The sequence below is a fragment of the Nannospalax galili genome, unplaced genomic scaffold (genome assembly GCF_000622305.1).
Source record: "Nannospalax galili isolate Female #2095 unplaced genomic scaffold, S.galili_v1.0 scaffold886, whole genome shotgun sequence".
NCBI classification, from domain to species: domain Eukaryota; kingdom Metazoa; phylum Chordata; class Mammalia; order Rodentia; family Spalacidae; genus Nannospalax; species Nannospalax galili.
Window position 1 is genome coordinate 1513095 of NW_008355971.1, and position 20412 is coordinate 1533506.

Below are 20412 nucleotides of genomic sequence, written 5' to 3' on the forward strand. Positions count from 1 at the left end.
ACAGATAGACAGATAGATAGATAACAGATAGATGATAGATAGATGACAGATAGATGATAGATAGATAGGTAGATAGATAGATAGATAGATAAATAATAAAATTTTAAAACAAGGATGAATGAATAAATGTGTGAAGAGATAGCTGTCTGTCTGTCTGTCTGGCTGGTGGATGGATGGATGGATGGATGGATGGGTAGATAGCTGCTTTAATAAAGAGAAAGCTAGCTGACTTAAGGGACATTTGACTAACCTCCATTGTTTCTGATGACAAATCATCTGCCAATCTCATTGACATTCCCTTGTATGTGCTGTCATTTTTCTTTGCCTGACTTTCAAGTCTTTGTCTTTGCCTTTCAGCATTTTGAGCATGTGTGGAGTTCCTTGAACTTATCTTATTTGGAGTTTCAGTTTTTTGGAAGTGTGGATTAATATTTTTTATCAAGGTTGGGAAGTCGAATTATTCAAGTTGAATTATTCAAATGTTTCTCTCTTATTTTTCTGGTTTTTAGACTGGTATTTTTTGGGTGTGCACATGCGTTTATGAGTGTATGTAGAGGTCAGAGGACGTTTGGAAGTTGGTTCCCTCCTTCCACCTTGTTTTTGAGGCAAGGTGTCTTTTGTTTCTGCGGCCTGCTGCATATGAAAGCTTCTATCTGATCTGGTCTCTACCTCCCATCCCCATGTAGGATTATGGGGTTTATAGAGATGTGCCACTGCATCCAGCTTTTTACATGAGTTCTGGAGGTTGGGCTCAGTTCATCAGGCTTCTGCAGCAGGTGCTTTTACCCATGGAGACATCTCCCTGGCCTTCTATATACTTTGAGTTCATGGTTTCTTTCTTTTACCCACTCAGATATGCCATTGAACCTCTCTAGTGATTTTTTTTTTGGTCTTTTTGAGAAAGGGTCTCCTGTAGCCCCAGCTGGCCTGGAACTCATTCTGTAAAACCAAGGTGGCCTTGAACTCACAGAGATCTGCCTGCCTCTGCTTCTTGAGTGCTGGGACTAGAATCATATGCCACCACACCTGGCCTCCAGTGATTTTTTTTTTAATTTCAGTTATTTTATTTTATTTTCTAAATTAAAAAAAATTTGAGGGGCCTGGAGAGATGACTTGGTGGTTTGCTGCTCTTGCAGAGGACTGGGATTCAGTTCTCAGCACCCACATGATTGCTCACAATGGTCTGTAACTCCAGTTCCAGGAGATCTGATGCCCTCTTCTGACCTCTATGGGTATTGTATACATGTGCTGCACATACATATATGCAGGCAAGCACTTATACACCAAATAAAAATAAGTATTTTAAAATAATCATAAAATTTATTTTATGTGTAATTATGCAGTTATTGTAATTATTTTTGTCTTTTTTAGGCAGGGTCTCCTGTAGCCCCAGCTGTCCTGGAACTCACTATGTAGACCAGAGTGGCCTCCAACTCACAAAGATCCGCCTGCCTCTGCCTCCCAAGTGCTAGGATTAAAGGTGTGCACCACCACACCTGGCACCCAGTTATTGTAACTTTTTAAAGTCATGGTCTAATGTAACAGAGATTGGCCTTGAGCTTGATATGTAGCCTTTCAAAGATGATCTTAAAGTCCTAATCATCCTGCCTCCACCTCTTTGGAGACATGTGCACATCACCATGTCCGGCTCTATACTTTTCAACTCCAGAATTTCTATGTGTTTTTCTTTTTATATTGTTTACCCCTTTGTTAATATTCTTTGTTAATATTGGGTGTTCTGCAGCCATTCTTCTTTTAACTCTTTTAAAAAGATTTATTTTATGTGCATGAGTGTATTGCCTGCATGTATGTAAGTGCACCACAGGTGTACAATGCCCCCAGAGGCAAGAAGAGGGCCAAGTTGGATCCCATGGAACTGGAATTATGGATGGTTGTTAGTTGCCACATGGGTGCTGGAACCAAACCTTAGTTCCCGGCCAAAGCAGCCAGCGCTCTTAATCATGGAGCCATCTCTCCAGCCCTCCTTTTAATTCTTCTTATGTTTTCTTCTTCTCCTTCTTTCTTTGGACATATTTGCAATAGTTGCTCTAAGAGGCAAATGCTTCTGGGCAAATTGGCTTATACCTGTTCTCCTAGTACTCAGGAGACCGAGGCAGGAGGATCACTTCAAGTTCCAGGACAGCCTGGGCTACATAGGGAGTTCAAGTTCAGTCTGGTCTACATAACAAGACCCTGTTTGAAAAATCCAACAAATTTTTAAAAATCAGTGAAAATAGGCTGGGCGGTGTGGCGCACGCCTTTAATCCCAGCATTCCGGAGACAGAGGCAGGCAGATCTCTGTGAGTTCAAGGCCAACCTGGTCTACATAGTGAGTTCCAGGACAGCTGGGGCTACAGGGAGACCCTGTCTCAAAAAGACCAAAAAAAAAAAAAATCAGTGAAAGTAAATAGAACCAGGTGTGGCAGCACACACCTGTCATCTAGTGCTTCAGGACAATCAGGAGTTCAAGGTCAACCTAGGCTTCAAGAGACTGTCTCAGAAAACCAACAAATAAATAGAATATCCTGTGTAGAATGAGCAAACATAAAGACATAGGAAAAGGTAGATGAGAAATTCCAAAGCACACACCTGAGCAAGAAACGGACAAGTAGATGAATGAGTGAAAATGAATGAATGAATGAAAGAAAGAATGAACAGATGAATCAGCAAACGCATGACAGCCCATCCCTTCTTGACCACCTCCAGGAATCCAGCTGGAGGGGGAAGAGGAGGAGCCAGAGGAAGAGACCACCCTGGGCAGTCGCCTAATGAGCCTGTTAGAGAAAGTGCGGCTGGTGAAGAAGAAGGAGCAATCTGAGGAGGAGCCACCCGCTGAGGAGCATAAACCCCGTAAGGGCTGGGGACAGCGGTGGACAGGGTGGGGCAGGCAACTCCCAGCTTGGGGAGATTGTCTCCAAAGCATGCCATGTTAGGGGAGCTGTAGACAAGCAGGATCAAGGAAGGAAGAGCTGAGGGAGAAAGTGGGATGCTGGAGGTGTGGTCCAAATGTAGGGGCTGCATGTGTATGCTGACTGTGTGGAGGTGCCACTCGCCAGAGCAGAGGTGCATCTAGTCCAGGCTGGTGACAGCCCCAGTACCACCATGGCTTATGTGTCTTCCTGGTTTTTGTTTTTCTTTTCTCATGGTGAGGGGCTAGAAAAATAGTAATGATTGACAGTGGGCATCAGAATGCTGACTATGTATTAGCCGCATCTAAGGACAGATTCTCTGACGTTGGTAGAGGTTTGATCCTACATTTGAGAAACTTCCCCTGGGCCAGCTCTGAGCCAGGCTCTGTCAGTAGGGCTTGGAAATGTAGTAGTAAGAACTCTAGAATCTCTGTTCACGTTTTTTTTTTTTTTGGTCTTTTTGAGACAGGGTCTCCCTGTAGCCCCAGCTGACCTGGAACTCGCTATGTAGACCAGCTGGCCTTAAACTCACAGAGATCTGCCTGCCTCTGCCTCCTAAATGCTGGGATTAAAGGCGTGCGCCACCATGCCCAGCTTAGAATATGTTTTTAAAAATATTTTATTTATTATTTTATGTGTATGAGTGTATTTCCTGCATGTATGTGAGTGCACCTGTGTTGTGCAATGCCATGGAGGTCAGAAGAGGGCTTCAGATTCCCCTGGAACTGGAGTTAAGGACAGTTCGTAGCCACCATGTGGGTGCTGGGAATCAAACCCGGGTCCTCTGCAAGAGCAGTCAGTGCTCTTAACCACTGAGCCATCTCTCCAGCCCCTAGAATTTTTTTTTCAAATGTGAATATGGATACTAAGCATGATGGTGCACGTCTTTAATACCAGCACTCAGGAGACAGAGGCAGGCAGATCTCTGTAAGATCGAAGCCAGCCTGGTCTATATGGTAAGGTCCAGGCCATCTGGGGCTAAAGGGAGACCCTGTTTCAAAAAAGAAAACATGGATATATCTATGCCAGGTGCCTACCTATGACTACAAAAAGGAAAACAAGTCTGAGTGAGTTTTAAGAGAGAAACAAAGAGAGGGATCAGAGTGAGGAGTGCATTCATTATGACAAATAACCTCACAGAAGCAACTTAAGAGAGGAAGGCTTTATTTGGGCTCACAGTTTGAGGGTACATCATGGCAAGAAGTCATGGTGGCGGCAGCTCCATAATGGTGGGAATGTGTGGCAGCTTGCTCACATCTCAGTGGACCAGGAAACAGATTTGAGACTGAAGTGTGCAGAGCCGTACCCAACCCTGCAAACCTGCCTCCCCTGCAGACTCACTTCTTAAACTAGATTCCATTTCCCAGAGGTTCTACAAACTCCCCCCAAAACAGAGCCACTATGTGGGGTCCAAATGTTCCAACACATGAGCCCATGAGAGCCATGTCACATCTAAAGCATAAGAGGGAGCAAGGTGTGCAAAGGCCCTGAGGCAGGGCCATGCTTGGTGCAGTTAGAAGCCAGTGCACTCTGGAGGCTGGCTTCAAACTTGAGATTCTCCTGCCTCAGCCTCATCAGTACTGAGATTACAAGAGTGTACCACTTCAACCAACATTTGTGACTTGTAGTCTCAAAGGCACATAGTAAAATACTTATAAAAAGACTGAGATTTTGCAGTTATATGCTGGGTTTTTTTTTTTTTTTTTTTTTTTGAGACAGGGTCTAACTACACAGCCCTGACTGGCTGAAACTTGCTATTGTAGACCAAGCTGGTCTCAGATTCACAGAGATCTTCCTGCCTCTGCCTCTCAAGTGCTGGAATTAAAGGTGTGCACCACCACATCTAGTTTGTTTTAAAATTCTGTGTATATGAGCCAGGTGTGGTGGTGCATGCCTTTAATCCCAGCACTGGGGAGGAAGAGGCAGGTGGATCTCTGTGAGTTCCAGGCCAGCTACAGGGTCCTCTTTTTGAGACAGGGTCTCAAAAGACCGAAAAAAAATTATGTGTATATGTGTGTGTTGTGGGGGGGGGTAGGGAGTATGATAAGGGGGTGTATGTGCTGAAGAGGCCAGAGGCATCAGATTCCCCTGGAGCTGGAGTTACAGGTTGTTTAAACTGCCTGACATGAGTTCTAGGAACTGAACCCGGGTCCTCTGCAACAGCAGTATGTGCTATTAACTGCTGAGCCATTTCAGCCCAATATACTTTGTTTTTCCTCGTGTAATTTGGAAGACGCCCTTATGGTCTGGGTATTAGGGTAAAGAGAACCAGGAGAGGGCTGGGGATATAGTTCAGATAGAGCACTTGCCGAGAATATACAAGGATCTGTGTTTGGAGGAGGATGGGGGAAGAAGGGAGGGGAGAGAGATCAATTCTTGGGGCAATAGAAGATTTGTCTGAATCCAGATGCTCCTGGCAGGTAGAGGACAGTTTGTGAGTGAGGGGAAAGGTTTCCTCTTTCACTGGTTTAAAGACACATCCAGCATCCCAACCCTTGTGTCCTTTTCCAGAGTCCTTGCAGGAGCTGGTGTCCCACACTGTAGTGTGCTGGGCACAGGAAGACTTTGTGCAGAGCCCAGAACTGGTCCGTGCCATGTTTAGCCTCCTGCATCGGCAGTACGATGGACTCGGTGAGCTGCTGCGTGCCCTGCCCCGGGCTTATACCATCTCGGTGTCCTCGGTGGAGGACACCATGAGCCTGCTGGAGTGCCTGGGCCAGATCCGCTCACTGCTCATCGTGCAGATGGGGCCCCAGGAGGAGAACCTCATGATTCAGAGCATTGGGTGAGCATTCCTCCTCTGGTATGGCTGGCCCAGTGCTTTATCATACCAGACACCATGATGTCCCCTTCCCCTAATGTCTAACCCTCCCTCCAACAGCCCTCTGTCACTGTGTCTCTTGGTATGTTTGCTGTTTGTGAACTTGTCCACTCTAACAAAGGGAACAGCCACATCTACCCTCCAAGAATGGCAGTGTGGCTTCAGGGACCCCTGCTCATAGCAATTTAGCAAATCTGGGGTAGTGTCTCAGGTCTGGAATCCCAGCACTCAGGCAGCAGAGGCAGGAGGATCAGCATGAATTCAAGGTCAGCTTGAGCTACAGAGACCCTTTCTTAAATGATGATTATCATTATAACAGTAAACTGGGTGTGGTGGTGAACACCTGGAATCCCAGCACTCAGGAAGCTGAGGCAGGAGAATCTTGAGTTCTTGGGCATTCTAGACTAGCCTGGGATACATAGTGAGACCCCCATCTCAAAATAATAATAAGTGGACTGGAGCTAGAGAGATGGCTCAGCAGTTAAGAGAACCAGCTGCTCTTGCAGAGGACCTGGATTCAGTTCCCAGCACCCACATGGTAGCTAACAACTGTTTATAACACCAGTTCCAGTGGACCTGATGCCCTCTTCTGACCTCCATGGGAACTGCATGCACATGGTGTACTTACATACAGGCAAAACATTGATACAATTAAATAAAAATAAAGAAAGGAAAAAGCAAACAATTATAATTGGGCTAGCAAGATAGTTCAGTGGGTAAAGGTGCTTGCTGCCAAGCCTGATAACCTGAGTTCAACCCCCGGGCCCCACATGGTAGAAAGAGACAACCAACCCAGCACGTTGTCTGTGGCATGCAGACACCCCCCACCTCAATAAACGTTAATTTAAAATATACATAATAGGAGCTGGAGAGATGGCTCAGTGGTTAAGAACACTGACTGGTCTTGCAGAAGACCCAGGTTCGAATCCCAGCACCCACATGGCAGCTAACAACTGTCTATAACTCCAGTTCCAGAGGATCTGACAGCTTCTTCTGTCCTCCGTGGGCATTGCACAATGTGGGTGCACTTACCTACATGCAGGCAGTACACACATACACATAAAATAAAAATAATAAATAAATAAAAATAAAATATACATAATAGCCACCACAGTATTAAGCATCCAGTTTCAAAGTCTCTCATTCATTCACTCAGAAAACACTTTTTAAGCCCCTGCTGTATGCTGGGCCCTCTCTAGGCACTTAGGAATACCATGGGTGACGTGACAAAGATCTCCACCCTGGATGAGCCCACATTAGATCCAGACCTGTTTCTGTATCTGTGAAATCCCACGATATGAGAGTAAATAAAAGCTAGGCATGATGTGTCATACCTGTAATCCCAGCACTTGGGAGGCTGAAGTAGGAGGATCACTATGACTTCTGGGCCATCTTGAGCTACATAGTTCCAGGCCAGCCTGAGGTACAGCATGAGACTTTGTCTCAAAACCTAACCAAACCAAAACAAACTAAAAAGCATGACTAAGTCTAGATCTGCAAAAGAGGGCTGTGCTAGGAGCGTAGTGAAGTACTATTATCACCATGGTGACCGTGCTAACCCCACACACTCTTATGTGCTACAGGAACATCATGAATAACAAAGTCTTCTACCAACACCCAAACCTGATGAGGGCACTGGGCATGCATGAAACAGTCATGGAGGTCATGGTGAATGTCCTTGGGGGCGGTGAATCCAAGGTGAGGGGTCTGGCTATGCTGGGGAGCTCAGGGAGGGGCCACAGAGGGCAGGCGCTGACCACTGACCCTCCCTGCCCATCCCCTTCAGGAGATCCGCTTTCCCAAGATGGTGACCAGCTGCTGCCGCTTCCTCTGCTATTTCTGCCGCATCAGCCGGCAGAACCAGCGCTCCATGTTTGACCACCTGAGCTACCTCCTGGAGAACAGCGGCATTGGCCTGGGTGAGAAACCCCACAGCCCCGGGGTTGCCCTGCCGGCCCACTTCCAGCAAACTTTTTGAGGTGGAGTCAGGAAGGATCAAGAGTTGATCATCCTCAGCTACATAGTGTGAGGCTAGCCTGAGCTACATAAGACCCTGTCTCAAAAACAAAACATATTCATTCTCAACCCACCTCCAGTGTGGCCCTGTGGTGAACAATGCTAAGACCCAGTGGCTCTGACAACCCTGGCTGACCCACACCTGATCTACTTTCTGGCTCATAGAGCAGCCAGGAAGACAGTTCAATCTCAGACATCAACAACCCAGAGCCTTCAGAGCTGTGACAATGAAGGCACAGACTAGTTGAGACACTTGGTCTGGGTGGTCAGGGAGGGCTTCCCAGAAGTCAAGAGAGAGGCAGAGGGCTAGAGAGATGGCTCAGTAGTTAAGAGTGCTTGCTGCTCTATCCCGAGGACTGGAGTTTGGATCCTAGCACCCACATCTGGCAGCTCACAACCACTTGTAACTCCAGCTCCAAAGGATTCCATGCCCTCTTCTGGCTTCTGCGGGCACCTATGCGTGCACGTGCGCGCGCACACACACACACACACACACACACACACACACACACACACACACACACACGCACACACACACGTACACACACACAGACAAACGAATGTATACATGCAATAAAAATAAATCTTTTGGGGGGTTGGAGAGATGGCTCAGTGGTTAAGAGCACTGACTGCTCTTGCAGAGGACCCAGGTCCGATTCCCAGCACCCACATGGTGACTGACAACTGTGTGTCGCTCTCGTTCCAGGGGATCCAGTGCCCTCTTCTGGCCTCCGTGGGCACTGCATGCAGGCAATACACTCATACACATTTTTAAAAAAAAACTTTTTGTTTTGTTTTGAGACAGGTCTCACTAGGTAGCCCTGGCTGGCCTGGAATTCACTATGTAGACCAGGCTGACCTAGAAATCACAGAGATCTGCCTGCCTCTGCCTCTACAGACAAAAATAAATCTTAAAAAAGACTGGCTGGGTATGGTGGCACATGCCTTTATTCCCAGTACTTGGGAGGCAGAGACAGGTGGATCCCTGTGAGATAGAGGCCAGCCTGGTCTACATAGTGAGTTCCAGGTCAGCAAGACTCCATCTCAAAAAACAAAGAAAGAAAGAGACTGAGGCAGGAGCCGTGCTCCAAAGGTCACTCTGACTTACTTTGTCCCCACAGGCATGCAGGGCTCCACACCACTGGACGTGGCAGCTGCTTCCGTCATAGACAATAATGAGCTGGCCTTGGCATTACAGGAGCAAGATCTGGAAAAGGTGTGGAGGGAGGCAGACTGGCAGTGCCTGTCTGTGTGGGCACCTGCTGGCTCTGAGCCTCTTGTCAGGGATGATGCTGGACAGCCCAGGGTCCAATCAGAAGGGGGATCATTTGCCTGGAAGAAATGGCACACAGTGGCTCCTTCACTCTCTGCTTGAGGGGCCCAGAGCAGATCTATGCGCCACATCCCCAGCTGGGTGGCCTTGGTACTTGTGGAGCCACAGAGGGCTTTGGAGTTCATACGTAGCATCAGCAGCCCCACAACCTCATTGAGTCGCCCTTGACAGTGACAGTTCTGACTGGTATCACTTCATCTCTGTAGTGCATACAGTAAATGAAGTGATTGTACACCAGCTATTCTGGGCATTAATGAGCTTGTGTTTTATCAACCAGTGCTCAATAATGGCTGGCTGCTATTATTATTACTTATTATTGTTGTTGTTGTTATATTATTATTATTATTATTATTATTATTATTATTATTATTCAGTTAACAGCTATTTGCTGCTCAGCAACTCTTAAACCAGAAACTGTCCAAAAAATGGGAGGAATAACATTTAAAAGTCCCTGTTCTGGCTGGGCGTGGTGGTGCATGTTTTTAATCTCAGCACTCTGGGGACAGAGGCAGGCAGATCTCTGTCAATTCTAGGCCAACCTGGTTGACATAGCAAGTTCCAGACCAGCCAGAGTTACATAGTGAGACCCCCATCTCAAAAAAAAAAAAAGTCATAGCGGGGGAAATGTGGTCAGAGAAAGCCACATTGAAGAAGTGATATTTGAATAAAGGCTAGATTGATCTGAGGGGCCAGATGGATGGACATCAGGGGGAAGGGCAGTACAAAGGCCCTGGGGCAGCAGAGAGCCCAATGCCACTGAGGCAGAAGCAGTGAGGGCTAAGTGGTGGAAGGTGAAGTCAGGGAGGTGACAGGTCATGTGGAGTCCTGTGGGCTACAGCAAAGTTGTTGAATTTTATCCCAAGTGAGACAAGGCCAGTGTCTGAGCAGGGGAGAGATGTTACCTGACTCAGATGTTCATGGGCAGGAGGTAGGAGGGGAGCAGAGAGCCCAGGAAAGGGACTGCTGGTGGATAGGACCGAGGTTAGCTTGCTAAGGATTCAGAGGTGAATGATGCTAAGCAACTCCAGGATGGCAGACAGGAACCTTGGGGAGAAAAGTGGTCTTAGCCTGAGCTTTTTCCTGTATCCCAGGTCGTGTCCTACCTGGCAGGCTGTGGCCTGCAAAGCTGCCCCATGCTCCTGGCCAAGGGGTACCCAGACATTGGCTGGAACCCCTGTGGGGGTGAACGCTACCTGGACTTCCTGCGTTTTGCTGTCTTTGTCAACGGTGAGGCAGGATGTGATGGGGACTGGGTGGAAGGTATGGGGTCACTGGTTCAAAGCCCTCCTCTGGTAACATCCATATCCTGAGCCTCAGGCCTGCCCCAGGAGGGGATCTCTTTAAGTGGGCCTGAAGACCGACAGGGACCTGACATTACTCTGGTATATTGGGGTCCTTGGGCTTCCTGGGGTGTCCCTCATGAGCTCTCCTAACTTTTCTGGCATGGCTAGGTGAGAGTGTGGAGGAGAACGCTAATGTGGTGGTGCGGCTGCTGATCCGAAAGCCTGAGTGCTTTGGGCCTGCCCTTCGGGGTGAGGGCGGCTCAGGGCTGCTGGCTGCCATTGAAGAGGCCATCCGAATCTCTGAGGACCCTGCTCGGGATGGACCAGGTGTCCGTAGGGACCGGCGGCGTGAGCAGTGAGTCCCCTGACCCCTCTTTAATAGGGCAGCCACTCTTGACATGCCCTGGCTTCCTCCTCCACACCATCCATGTTCCCTACAGTTTTGGTGAGGAGCCCCCTGAAGAAAACCGGGTGCACCTGGGACACGCCATCATGTCCTTCTATGCTGCTTTGATTGACCTGCTGGGACGCTGTGCACCTGAGATGCATGTGAGGCCCTGGAGGTTAGAAGGGGTGGGAAGGGCCAGGGCAGGCATGGACACCTAGAACCTCTGCATTCAGGCATTGGGCAACATCCACAGGTGTGATGTGGTCCTGGGCTACACAATGTGGTCACACACTAGTGTCAGGCCCCAGTCTCTTCAGAAACTGACAAACAGTGAAGGCCCAGAGGGACGGGTACCGTACAGGCAGAGGGGCTGGATTGGGAACGCTAGACTGAGTCCCTGTAAGGAGACTTGAGCCAGGAATGGTGCCACTCTGCCTCGCCAACACACACTTGGAATCCCAGGACTGTGGTGGCAGGAGGATTGGGAGTTTAAGGCCAGCCTGGGTTACATAGCAAGATCCTTTCTCAATAGCCAAACATAGCTACGTATGTAGTGGCAAAGGCCTGTTTGGGAGGTAGAGGTAGGAAGATCAGGAGTTTAATGTCACTCTCAGCTACAGAGCAAGTTGGAGGCCAGCCTGGGCTACATGAGACCCTGTCTCAAAAGACACAACTCAATAGGGCATGGTGGCACATGCCTTTAAGTCCAGCACTCGGGGGGCAGAGGCAGATGGAACTCTGTGAGATTGAGGCCAGCCTGGTCTACATAGTGAGTTCCAGGCCAGCCTAGGATGCAGGGAGACCCTGCCTCTAAAAGACAAAACAAACAAACAAACAAACAACAAAAAAAAACAACCCCACTGCAATGGTATCACTAGGCTTGCTGGCCAGCCAGTCTAGTTGACACAGTGAGCTCTGGGTCCAAGGGGAGAGTGATAGAGGAAGACACCTGACATCAACCTGGAGCCTGGGGATGCACAGGCAAGTATACCCACATGTAGACATGCACACACACACACAAACACACGCGTGCGTGCATGCATGCGCACACGCACAAAGAGGCTTGCTTCACCTTCCAATGTATCAGAGAGGGATGGAATGGAACAGTCCCTGAGGGGCACAGTTGCCTGGTGCATGCCTATCCCCGTGTCACCATCTCCAGCTAATCCAAGCCGGCAAGGGTGAGGCCCTGAGGATCCGTGCCATCCTTCGGTCCCTCGTGCCCTTGGACGACCTTGTGGGCATCATCAGCCTCCCACTGCAGATCCCCACCCTGGGCAAAGGTAGGAAAGGACAAGGCTTATTCACCAAGTGATGCTGGGAGGGAGCCAATAGGTATGAAGGGCTTGCTGATGACCCTGTCTTCTTTGTCTACAGATGGGGCCCTGGTACAGCCAAAGATGTCTGCATCCTTTGTGCCAGACCACAAGGCATCCATGGTGCTTTTTCTGGACCGTGTGTATGGCATCGAGAACCAGGACTTCTTACTGCATGTGCTGGATGTGGGGTTCCTTCCTGACATGAGGGCAGCTGCCTCACTGGACACGGTGAGCATCCCTACCCAGCTGGTCTCCCTTCATCCCTCCACAGAGGACATGGAAAAGGATGGTGAGACAGTGCCAGCACAGCTGAGATTGTATATGCAGCCCAGTCTCCACTATCACCATTTCGACAGACAAAACCTAAGCAAAACTGAGTCCTGCTGGAGGGTGGGTAGGAGTCTCTGACTCCGCCAGTTATAAGAAGTCATCAGACAGGCATGGTAGTGCACATACCCTCTATCTAGCATCAGAGAGGCGGAGGCAGGAGGATGGTGAGTTCACTCAGCCTCATAGTCAGACCCTGTCTCGAAAAAGGAAAGCCACAACAAAAGGCTGGGTGTGGTGGTTCAGGCCTGTAATCTCAGCACTTGGGAAGTAGAGGCAGGAGGATCTCGGAGTTCCAGGCTAGCCCTATCTCAAAAAACAAAAACCTGGGCTAGAGAGATGGCTCAGCAGTCAAGAACACTTGCTTCTCTTGCAGAGGACCCAAGTTTGGTTCCCAACACCCATATGGTGGCTAAGAACTGTCCATAGTTCCAGTTTTAGGGGATCTATGGGCATTGCATGCCTGTGGTGCACTTATATATAATACAGGCAAAACACATAAACAGAAAAAATTTTAATTTTTAAATATTTTTTTATTTTATGTATATGAGTGTATATTGCCTGCATGTGTGTAAGTGCACCTGTGTCATGCAGTGCCCATGGAGATCAGAAGAGGGTGTTGGGTTCCTCTGAAACTGGAATTACAGACGGTTGTTAGCTGCCATGTGGGTGCTGGGAATCGAACCTAGGTCCTGAGCAAGAGCAGTCAGTGCTCTTAACTGCTGAGCCATCTCTCCAGCCCCAAAATTTTAAAACTTAGAAAAAACAAAAACCAACCAACAACAAACCGTGAGGATTAGAGAAGAAAATGCGCAAAAGATCGATTTTGCAGAACAGTTGAATGGGAAGATGGGGTTCATGAATTAGTTCCTGACTTGCCTCTGTAGGGTGTGTGTGTGTGTGTGTGTGTGTGTGTGTGTGTGCGTGCGTGCGTGTTTAGGAGAATGATTGATTAGAAACCTGGGTCCTTCAAGCCGTGCATGATGATGCACGCCTTCAGTCCCAGCACTTAGGAGGCAGAGGCAGGCGGATCTCTGAGTTTGAGGCCAGCTTGGTCTACATAGCGGCTCCAGGTCAGCTGGGATTATAGGGAGATTCTGTCTCAAAAAATAATAAATAGGAGCCTGGGTCCTTCTCTGGGTACCGAGGCAGTGCCAGGGCTGTGCAGTCAGCCTGATGTCTTCCCCCTATACCCTAGGCTGCTTTCAGTACCACGGAAATGGCGCTGGCACTGAACCGCTACCTGTGCCTGGCGGTGCTGCCGCTCATCACCAAGTGCGCGCCGCTTTTCGCGGGCACCGAGCATCGCGCCATCATGGTGGACTCCATGCTGCACACCGTGTACCGCCTGTCGCGCGGCCGCTCGCTGACGAAGGCACAGCGTGACGTCATCGAGGACTGCCTTATGGCCCTCTGCAGGTAGTGTGTGGACGGGAGCGGGGTGGGGCCGTGGGCGGGGGCCGTGGGAGGGGCCTCAAGTGAGATCTCCGCCCGCTCTGGGCGTGTCCTCTTAGGTACATCCGCCCATCCATGCTGCAACACCTGCTCCGGCGCCTGGTGTTCGATGTGCCTATCCTCAATGAGTTCGCCAAGATGCCACTCAAGGTGAGGGCAGGTCCTCAGTGGGAGCAGGTCCATGTCCCACCCTCAGTCTGGCTCTACCTTCTGACCAGGGGGCTCGTTTGTATTAGCCACACCTACCCCAACTAACCATCACTTATGAGGACAGCATCCCCTGAGAAACCAATTAACATCCTCATTTGCCTCCTAGGTCTCCCAAGACATTCTCTTTGCGTCATTGGTGCCGTTAACGTTCCCTAATTAGCGCTTAATTTGTCTAACCAAATGAGCCAGCCCCTGCCTCAATTAGCATAGATTTTCATGGGCACACTACTTTCCCTAATTAGCATTTTATTCGCATGCCCAGACCACCAGCCTTCCAGGATTCAAATGAGTGCGTTTATTTGAATAAACAGTACCATAGCTATTCTGAATATTTGCACACTGTCTCTCCTGTTTTATCATTTGTATGCTAGTCTGCATAAGGAGATATCCCTAGCTCAGATATCTTGACTGTCTTGCATAATGTGCCTAAATTAGCCCCAATTCCAAGTTTGCATATTGGATAGTGGAGGGCTTCTTTTTGATTACCATATATTTGCATAGGACGCTGCCTATGTTTCTAGTTGGTGTACTGTTTTGCATAAGCACACATCATGCCATTAAATTAGTGTGTCCATTTGCACACAACACTACCTGTGGACTGTTAGCTTGCCTATTTCTGAAAAAAACAACAGACAAACCCAGCCCTAGTTTAATGTCCATCCTGGCTCTTGTTGAGAATACTAACTTTGCATAATAAGCTGTCCAGGACCATTCCCTAATAAACATACCAGTCCTTCCCTGATTAGCTCATTACACCCTGCCTCCTGGGGTTCTCACTGCCTGCCATCTGCTGATGCCTCCTCCTGGCTGTCTCCTCTTGCTCCCACCCAGCTGCTTACCAACCACTATGAGCGCTGTTGGAAATACTACTGTCTCCCCACCGGCTGGGCCAACTTCGGGGTCACCTCTGAGGAAGAGCTACACCTCACCCGCAAACTCTTCTGGGGCATCTTTGACTCTCTGGCACATAAGGTCTGGGCACCCAGGGGATCTCAAAGGAGCCTGTGGGGAGGATTTGGGGAGTTGAAGTGTGGGGACCCAGAATGAAATCCTTGTTGAGCATGGTGGCATGCACCTGTAATTCCAGCGGGAGGTGTAGGCAGGAGGATCAGGAGTTCAAAGTCATTCTTGGCTATGAATCAAATTCAAGGTCAGCCTGGGCTACATGAAACCCTGCCTTAACCAAAAAAAAAAAAAAAAAAAAAAAAAAAAAAAAAAAAATAAAAAAAAAAAAAAAAAAAAAAAAAAAAAAGAATGGATCTGTAATTGGGTAACTTGAAGATGGTTTGGGGGCCCACCTGGGTGTGAGGCACAAACTGCAGACATGGGAGAGGGACTGTACATCAGATTTATGGGTTTGGAGAAGAAAGCTGATGGTTAGAGGCTCCAGGATTTTGGGCTAAATGGAGCCTGCATGATCCTCCTCTCCACCCCCGGCACCCTCAGAAATACGACCAGGAGCTTTACCGAATATCCATGCCTTGCCTGTGCGCCATCGCGGGGGCACTGCCTCCTGACTACGTGGATGCCTCATACTCATCCAAGGCAGAGAAAAAGGCCACAGTGGACGCTGAAGGCAACTTTGATCCTCGGCCTGTGGAGACTCTCAAGTGAGGCTTGGGAGCAGATGGGGTTGGAGTTAGGGGCCAGAAGAAGGAAGGTTCCAGAGGGAGAGGAAGGCCCCATTCCAACACCTGCTGGGCCCCATTTCTTCTGACAGCGTGATCATCCCAGAGAAGCTGGACTCCTTCATTAACAAGTTTGCAGAATACACCCATGAGAAGTGGGCCTTCGACAAGGTTAACATTGGGGTCCTCTTCCCTGGGATCTCTCACCCCATCTACCTCCTTAAAGATATGGGCTTTCTGGGGCTGGGGAGATGGCTCAGCAGTTAAGAGCACTGGCTGCTCTTGCAGAGGACCAGTGTTTCACTCCCAGCACCCAGATGGTGGATAACAACTGTCCGTAATTCCAGTCCCAGGGGATCCGACACCCTCTTCTGACATCCAAGGGCATTGTGCGACATGGGTGCACTTACATACATGTGGGCAATACACTCATACACATAAAATAAAAATAATAAATATTTAAAAAGACATAGACTTGGGTTGGAGAGATGGCTCAGCGGTTAAGAGCACTGACTGCTCTTGCAGAGGACCCAGGTTCGATTCCCAGCACCCACATGGCAGCTATGAACTGTCCTTAACTCCAGTTCCAGGGGAACCTGAGGCCCTCTTCTGACCTCTGAGGTATCGCATGACACGGGTGTACTCACGTACATTCAGGCAATACACTCATACACATAAAATAAAAAGAATAAATGAAAATATATTTTAAAAAAAGACATGGACTTTCCCCCAGCCCCTTATCTTCCCTGAGACCCCAGGTTGCCCTCGGTCCTCAGTCTTCCCTAAGACCCTCACTTTCCCTGGGAACCCTCAGTCTCCACAGGGCTGCCCCCTGCTGTGTAACCCATACTGCTGCCTACCCCTCATCCTGCCTCCACATCTAGATCCAGAACAACTGGTCCTATGGTGAGAACATCGATGAAGAACTGAAAACCCATCCCATGCTGAGACCCTACAAAACCTTTTCAGAGAAGGTGACCAAATCTTGAGGCCTGATATTGGGGGTCAGAATGAAACAAAAATGTAGGGGTTTGGGGAGGAGTGAGGCAGTTTCAGAAGGTTGTGTCTGGATGGATCTGTGTTCGGGGTTCTCCATCTGTGGATTTTGCCTTCTTTTCAGCTTGGCTGCCTCTCCTGGAGGACCCTAGAATCCTCACATCCTTTCTCTTTTTAGAAAGAGTCAGAGGGTGGGTTTGATTCCTTGATGCTGAGAGTTAACTTCTCTAAGGCTCATGTAAAATGAATAACAGGAATGTGTTTGAGATGTTTGGTTACACAGCAGGTGTGACTCCTGGCTTCCAATCCTGCTGGACCCCTTACTACTTCCTGTGGAGACCAGGGAAACCAAACCAAGCTTTCCTTCTTGTCCGGGCTCACCAGTTCTTCTTCCTCTGTCCATGCAGGACAAAGAGATTTACCGCTGGCCCATCAAGGAGTCTTTGAAGGCCATGATTGCCTGGGAGTGGACCGTAGAGAAGGCTAGGGAAGGGGAGGAGGAGAAGACAGAAAAGAAGAAAACGCGGAAGATATCCCAAAGTGCCCAGGTGAGCTCACTGGAAGGTAGTTAAAAAATGTGGGAAAGGGGAGGGGCCAGGGAAGGATGGGCCGGCCAGATGGGATGGGATTGAGAGGACGTGGGGCCAAATGGAGGAGGGGTTATGAGAAGGGGCGGGGCCGGGTGGGTGGGGTTGCAATGAGGCGGGGCCGAGGGAAGGTGGGCTCTGGTGGAATGGGTTGGCCTGGGCAGAAATCTCAGCTGGGAAGGGTCTGAGGAACCCAGGTGAGGGGGCTGAAAGAGTCCTAAGGGATGGGCGCAGGGCAGGTGTCTGGAGTCAGGGGCGGAGCCGCCTTGGGCTTGCTATGCTAGTTCATCAACGATGCTTCTTTCTCTTGCCGATTAGACATACGACCCACGAGAAGGCTACAACCCCCAACCCCCCGACCTCAGCGGGGTGACCTTGTCCCGCGAGCTGCAGGTGAGACCTCGGACCCTGTATTTGGGGCAGCATAGGGCCACCTGAATCTGGGCCTTGACCTCCCTTGCATCCACTTCCAGGCCATGGCAGAACAACTGGCGGAAAATTACCACAACACGTGGGGGCGGAAGAAGAAGCAAGAACTGGAGGCCAAGGGTGAGAGCACGCATCCCTTTCCACCGCTGCCCCCTTCTCCGCAGACCCCCAGACATAAGCTCCACAGCTCCACGGGCTTGAGGCCTCGGTTAGGGTCCTGGCTTCACCCTGAGGGTCCGGCCTCGGAAGCCCCTGATGTCTAACCCTTGCTCCCCCAGGAGGTGGATCCCATCCCCTGCTGGTCCCCTACGACACGCTCACGGCCAAGGAGAAGGCACGAGACCGAGAGAAGGCCCAGGAGCTACTGAAGTTCCTGCAAATGAACGGCTATGCGGTCACCAGGCACGCGAGCCGGGAACGCGGGCAGAAGCCCCGGGCAGAAGTTGGGACAGGCGGGACCTGAGGGGAGGAGGCCAAGGGGGCGGGGCTTGGGGGCCAGAGGCAGAGTATCCAGACGTGAGGACTAGGCTAGTGGATGAAGGACCTGCGAGCTGGCAGTGCTCAGAAGCTGACCAGACAGGGCTCCTACGTCTGAGCTGACCTGTCTCTGCCTCTCCGCGCAGAGGCCTTAAGGATATGGAGCTGGACACGTCTTCTATCGAGAAGCGCTTCGCCTTTGGCTTCCTGCAGCAGCTGCTGCGCTGGATGGACATTTCCCAGGAATTCATCGCTCACCTGGGTAGGAAGAGTTCTTTCCCTGATTTCCACCTCATTTGCAAAGACTCGCCTAGGAAACCAGTTCACCCATTTCACCCCTCAGCTCCTATTTTTTTGAGCATCTACTCTGTGCCACCCAGATGATGGAGATACAGCAATAAATGAGACAGAGACCCTGCCCTTCAGCTACATCAGATAGAATCAACATACGTAATCACATCATGTTGTATATTAGACAGTGGCTAGTATTAGAAGACATCAAGAGAGCCATGGAAATAGCAGGGGGGAAGTGTGGAGCTGACTCATTTAAGTAGAGTATTCAGAGATGACATGCATGGCAATGTGACATCTACATCAAGACACAAAGGGGTAAGAGGGAGCCATATGGACATCTGGAGGAGGTCCAAACAAAAGAGCAGGACCCCTGGTATCTGCCATCATTTCCTAACTCTGCCCCAGAGCCCTTTCCACCAGAATATGCTAGCTTCCTCACTTGGCCTTAAGCCCAGCAATACCACTACTTGCCTTTCCCTACAGAGGCTGTGGTCAGCAGTGGACGGGTGGAGAAGTCCCCCCATGAACAGGAGATTAAATTCTTTGCTAAGGTGAGAAAGTGTCCTGGAGGTGCTGGAGCCTAGAAGGGTCCTCAGCTCCCCCTCACCCAAACCCCTCATCTCCTTCCCCATCCAGATTCTGCTCCCTTTGATTAACCAATACTTCACCAACCACTGCCTCTACTTCCTGTCCACACCAGCCAAAGTACTGGGCAGTGGTGGCCATGCCTCTAACAAAGAGAAGGAAATGATCACCAGGTAGGCTGCCTGTGACCTCTAACCATACAGGATCGCAATCCCAAATCTCTTACCCCTGACTTTCTCTTAGGGGCTCTGTCAAGGATGCTGCTGCCTTGTCACATTGCCTTCAGAGCTGATGGGTGTCTAGAGTTACTGACTTTTCCACTTTGCCTGGGACTAAAAAGTTTTCCAGAACTCAATCTGAGACAAACTAGTCACTCTGACAGAGGCAGCCTCACCTCCGTTACCATACGTGACAGTTATTGCTATGACTTTCTTTTCTTATGGTTGCTGGGATTGAACCCAGGGTTTTATATATGCTAAGCAAGAGCTCTACCGCCAAGCCACATCCCCAACCCTTCACTGCTGAATTCTAGGCAAAGTGTTCTACCACTGAGCCATGTCCCCAGCCCCTCATTGGGGGATTCTAGCCAGGTGATCTACCACTGAGCCACGCCCCCAGCCCCTCACTGGGGGATTCTAGGTAGGTGTTCTACCACTGAGCCACATCCCCAGGCCCTCACTGGGGGATTCTAGGCAGGTGTCCTACCACTGAGCCATGCCTTCTTGCCCTTGGCTGTGGTTTGCAAGCTTGGTCGTCTCTCTGTCTCTCCCGCCTGTCATCTCACCTCTGTGTTCTGTCATCTCCCTGTCTTTTTGGTTCCTGCCTCCCTTCTAACCATGTCACTGCTGTTGTCATCTCCTTGGTCTCCTCACTCCCTGCTCCCCTGTCCCTCTGTCCCTTTCTCTTTCTTCAGTCTCTTCTGCAAACTTGCTGCTCTTGTCCGCCACCGAGTCTCTCTCTTTGGTAAGTAGCTCTGCCTCAGCCTTTCTACCAGGTCTCTCTTGATTCATTTGTTACCAACCTTAATGGAAAGAGAATTCAGGTTCAGCTTCTGTGTGAACCATTTTCCTTTTGGACTGGGTGATCCTGGAGACAGGGTAGTCACTGAGACAGCCCTAGGCCATGCCAGGCCACTGTCCTCACACAGTGACAGCTCAGAGGGATGAGGGCTGGAAGGAAGAAAGGAGGGAGAAAGGAAAGGAGAGCAGTCAGGGCTGCAATGGGGGAGGCCTAAGGGGCTGTGGGAGCCCAGGTGGGGTGGGGATGGGGTAGCAACCTAGCCAGGGTCAGGGTCAGAAGGAAGGGTTGGGATGGATGTAGGGAGGTGCTGGCCTCATGGCTCCTCCTTCACCCCA

General features: G+C 49.7%; 1 protein-coding gene across 1 annotated transcript in view; it reads left to right on the forward strand.

Moving 5' to 3' along the window:
• The window catches only part of Ryr1 (ryanodine receptor 1), a 142063-nt gene that overhangs the window by 48034 nt on the left and 73617 nt on the right, over positions 1–20412 (forward strand). The window contains 24 exon segments of the mRNA XM_029556551.1: positions 2707–2850; positions 5421–5694; positions 7314–7428; positions 7517–7649; positions 8868–8962; positions 10171–10306; positions 10531–10717; positions 10803–10911; positions 11913–12033; positions 12128–12297; positions 13595–13815; positions 13911–14001; positions 14893–15033; positions 15508–15671; positions 15782–15860; positions 16574–16663; positions 17093–17233; positions 17591–17665; positions 17746–17821; positions 17980–18103; positions 18325–18440; positions 18956–19023; positions 19109–19230; positions 19971–20020. Of these exon segments, the coding sequence (XP_029412411.1) occupies positions 2707–2850; positions 5421–5694; positions 7314–7428; positions 7517–7649; positions 8868–8962; positions 10171–10306; positions 10531–10717; positions 10803–10911; positions 11913–12033; positions 12128–12297; positions 13595–13815; positions 13911–14001; positions 14893–15033; positions 15508–15671; positions 15782–15860; positions 16574–16663; positions 17093–17233; positions 17591–17665; positions 17746–17821; positions 17980–18103; positions 18325–18440; positions 18956–19023; positions 19109–19230; positions 19971–20020 (3042 nt within the window).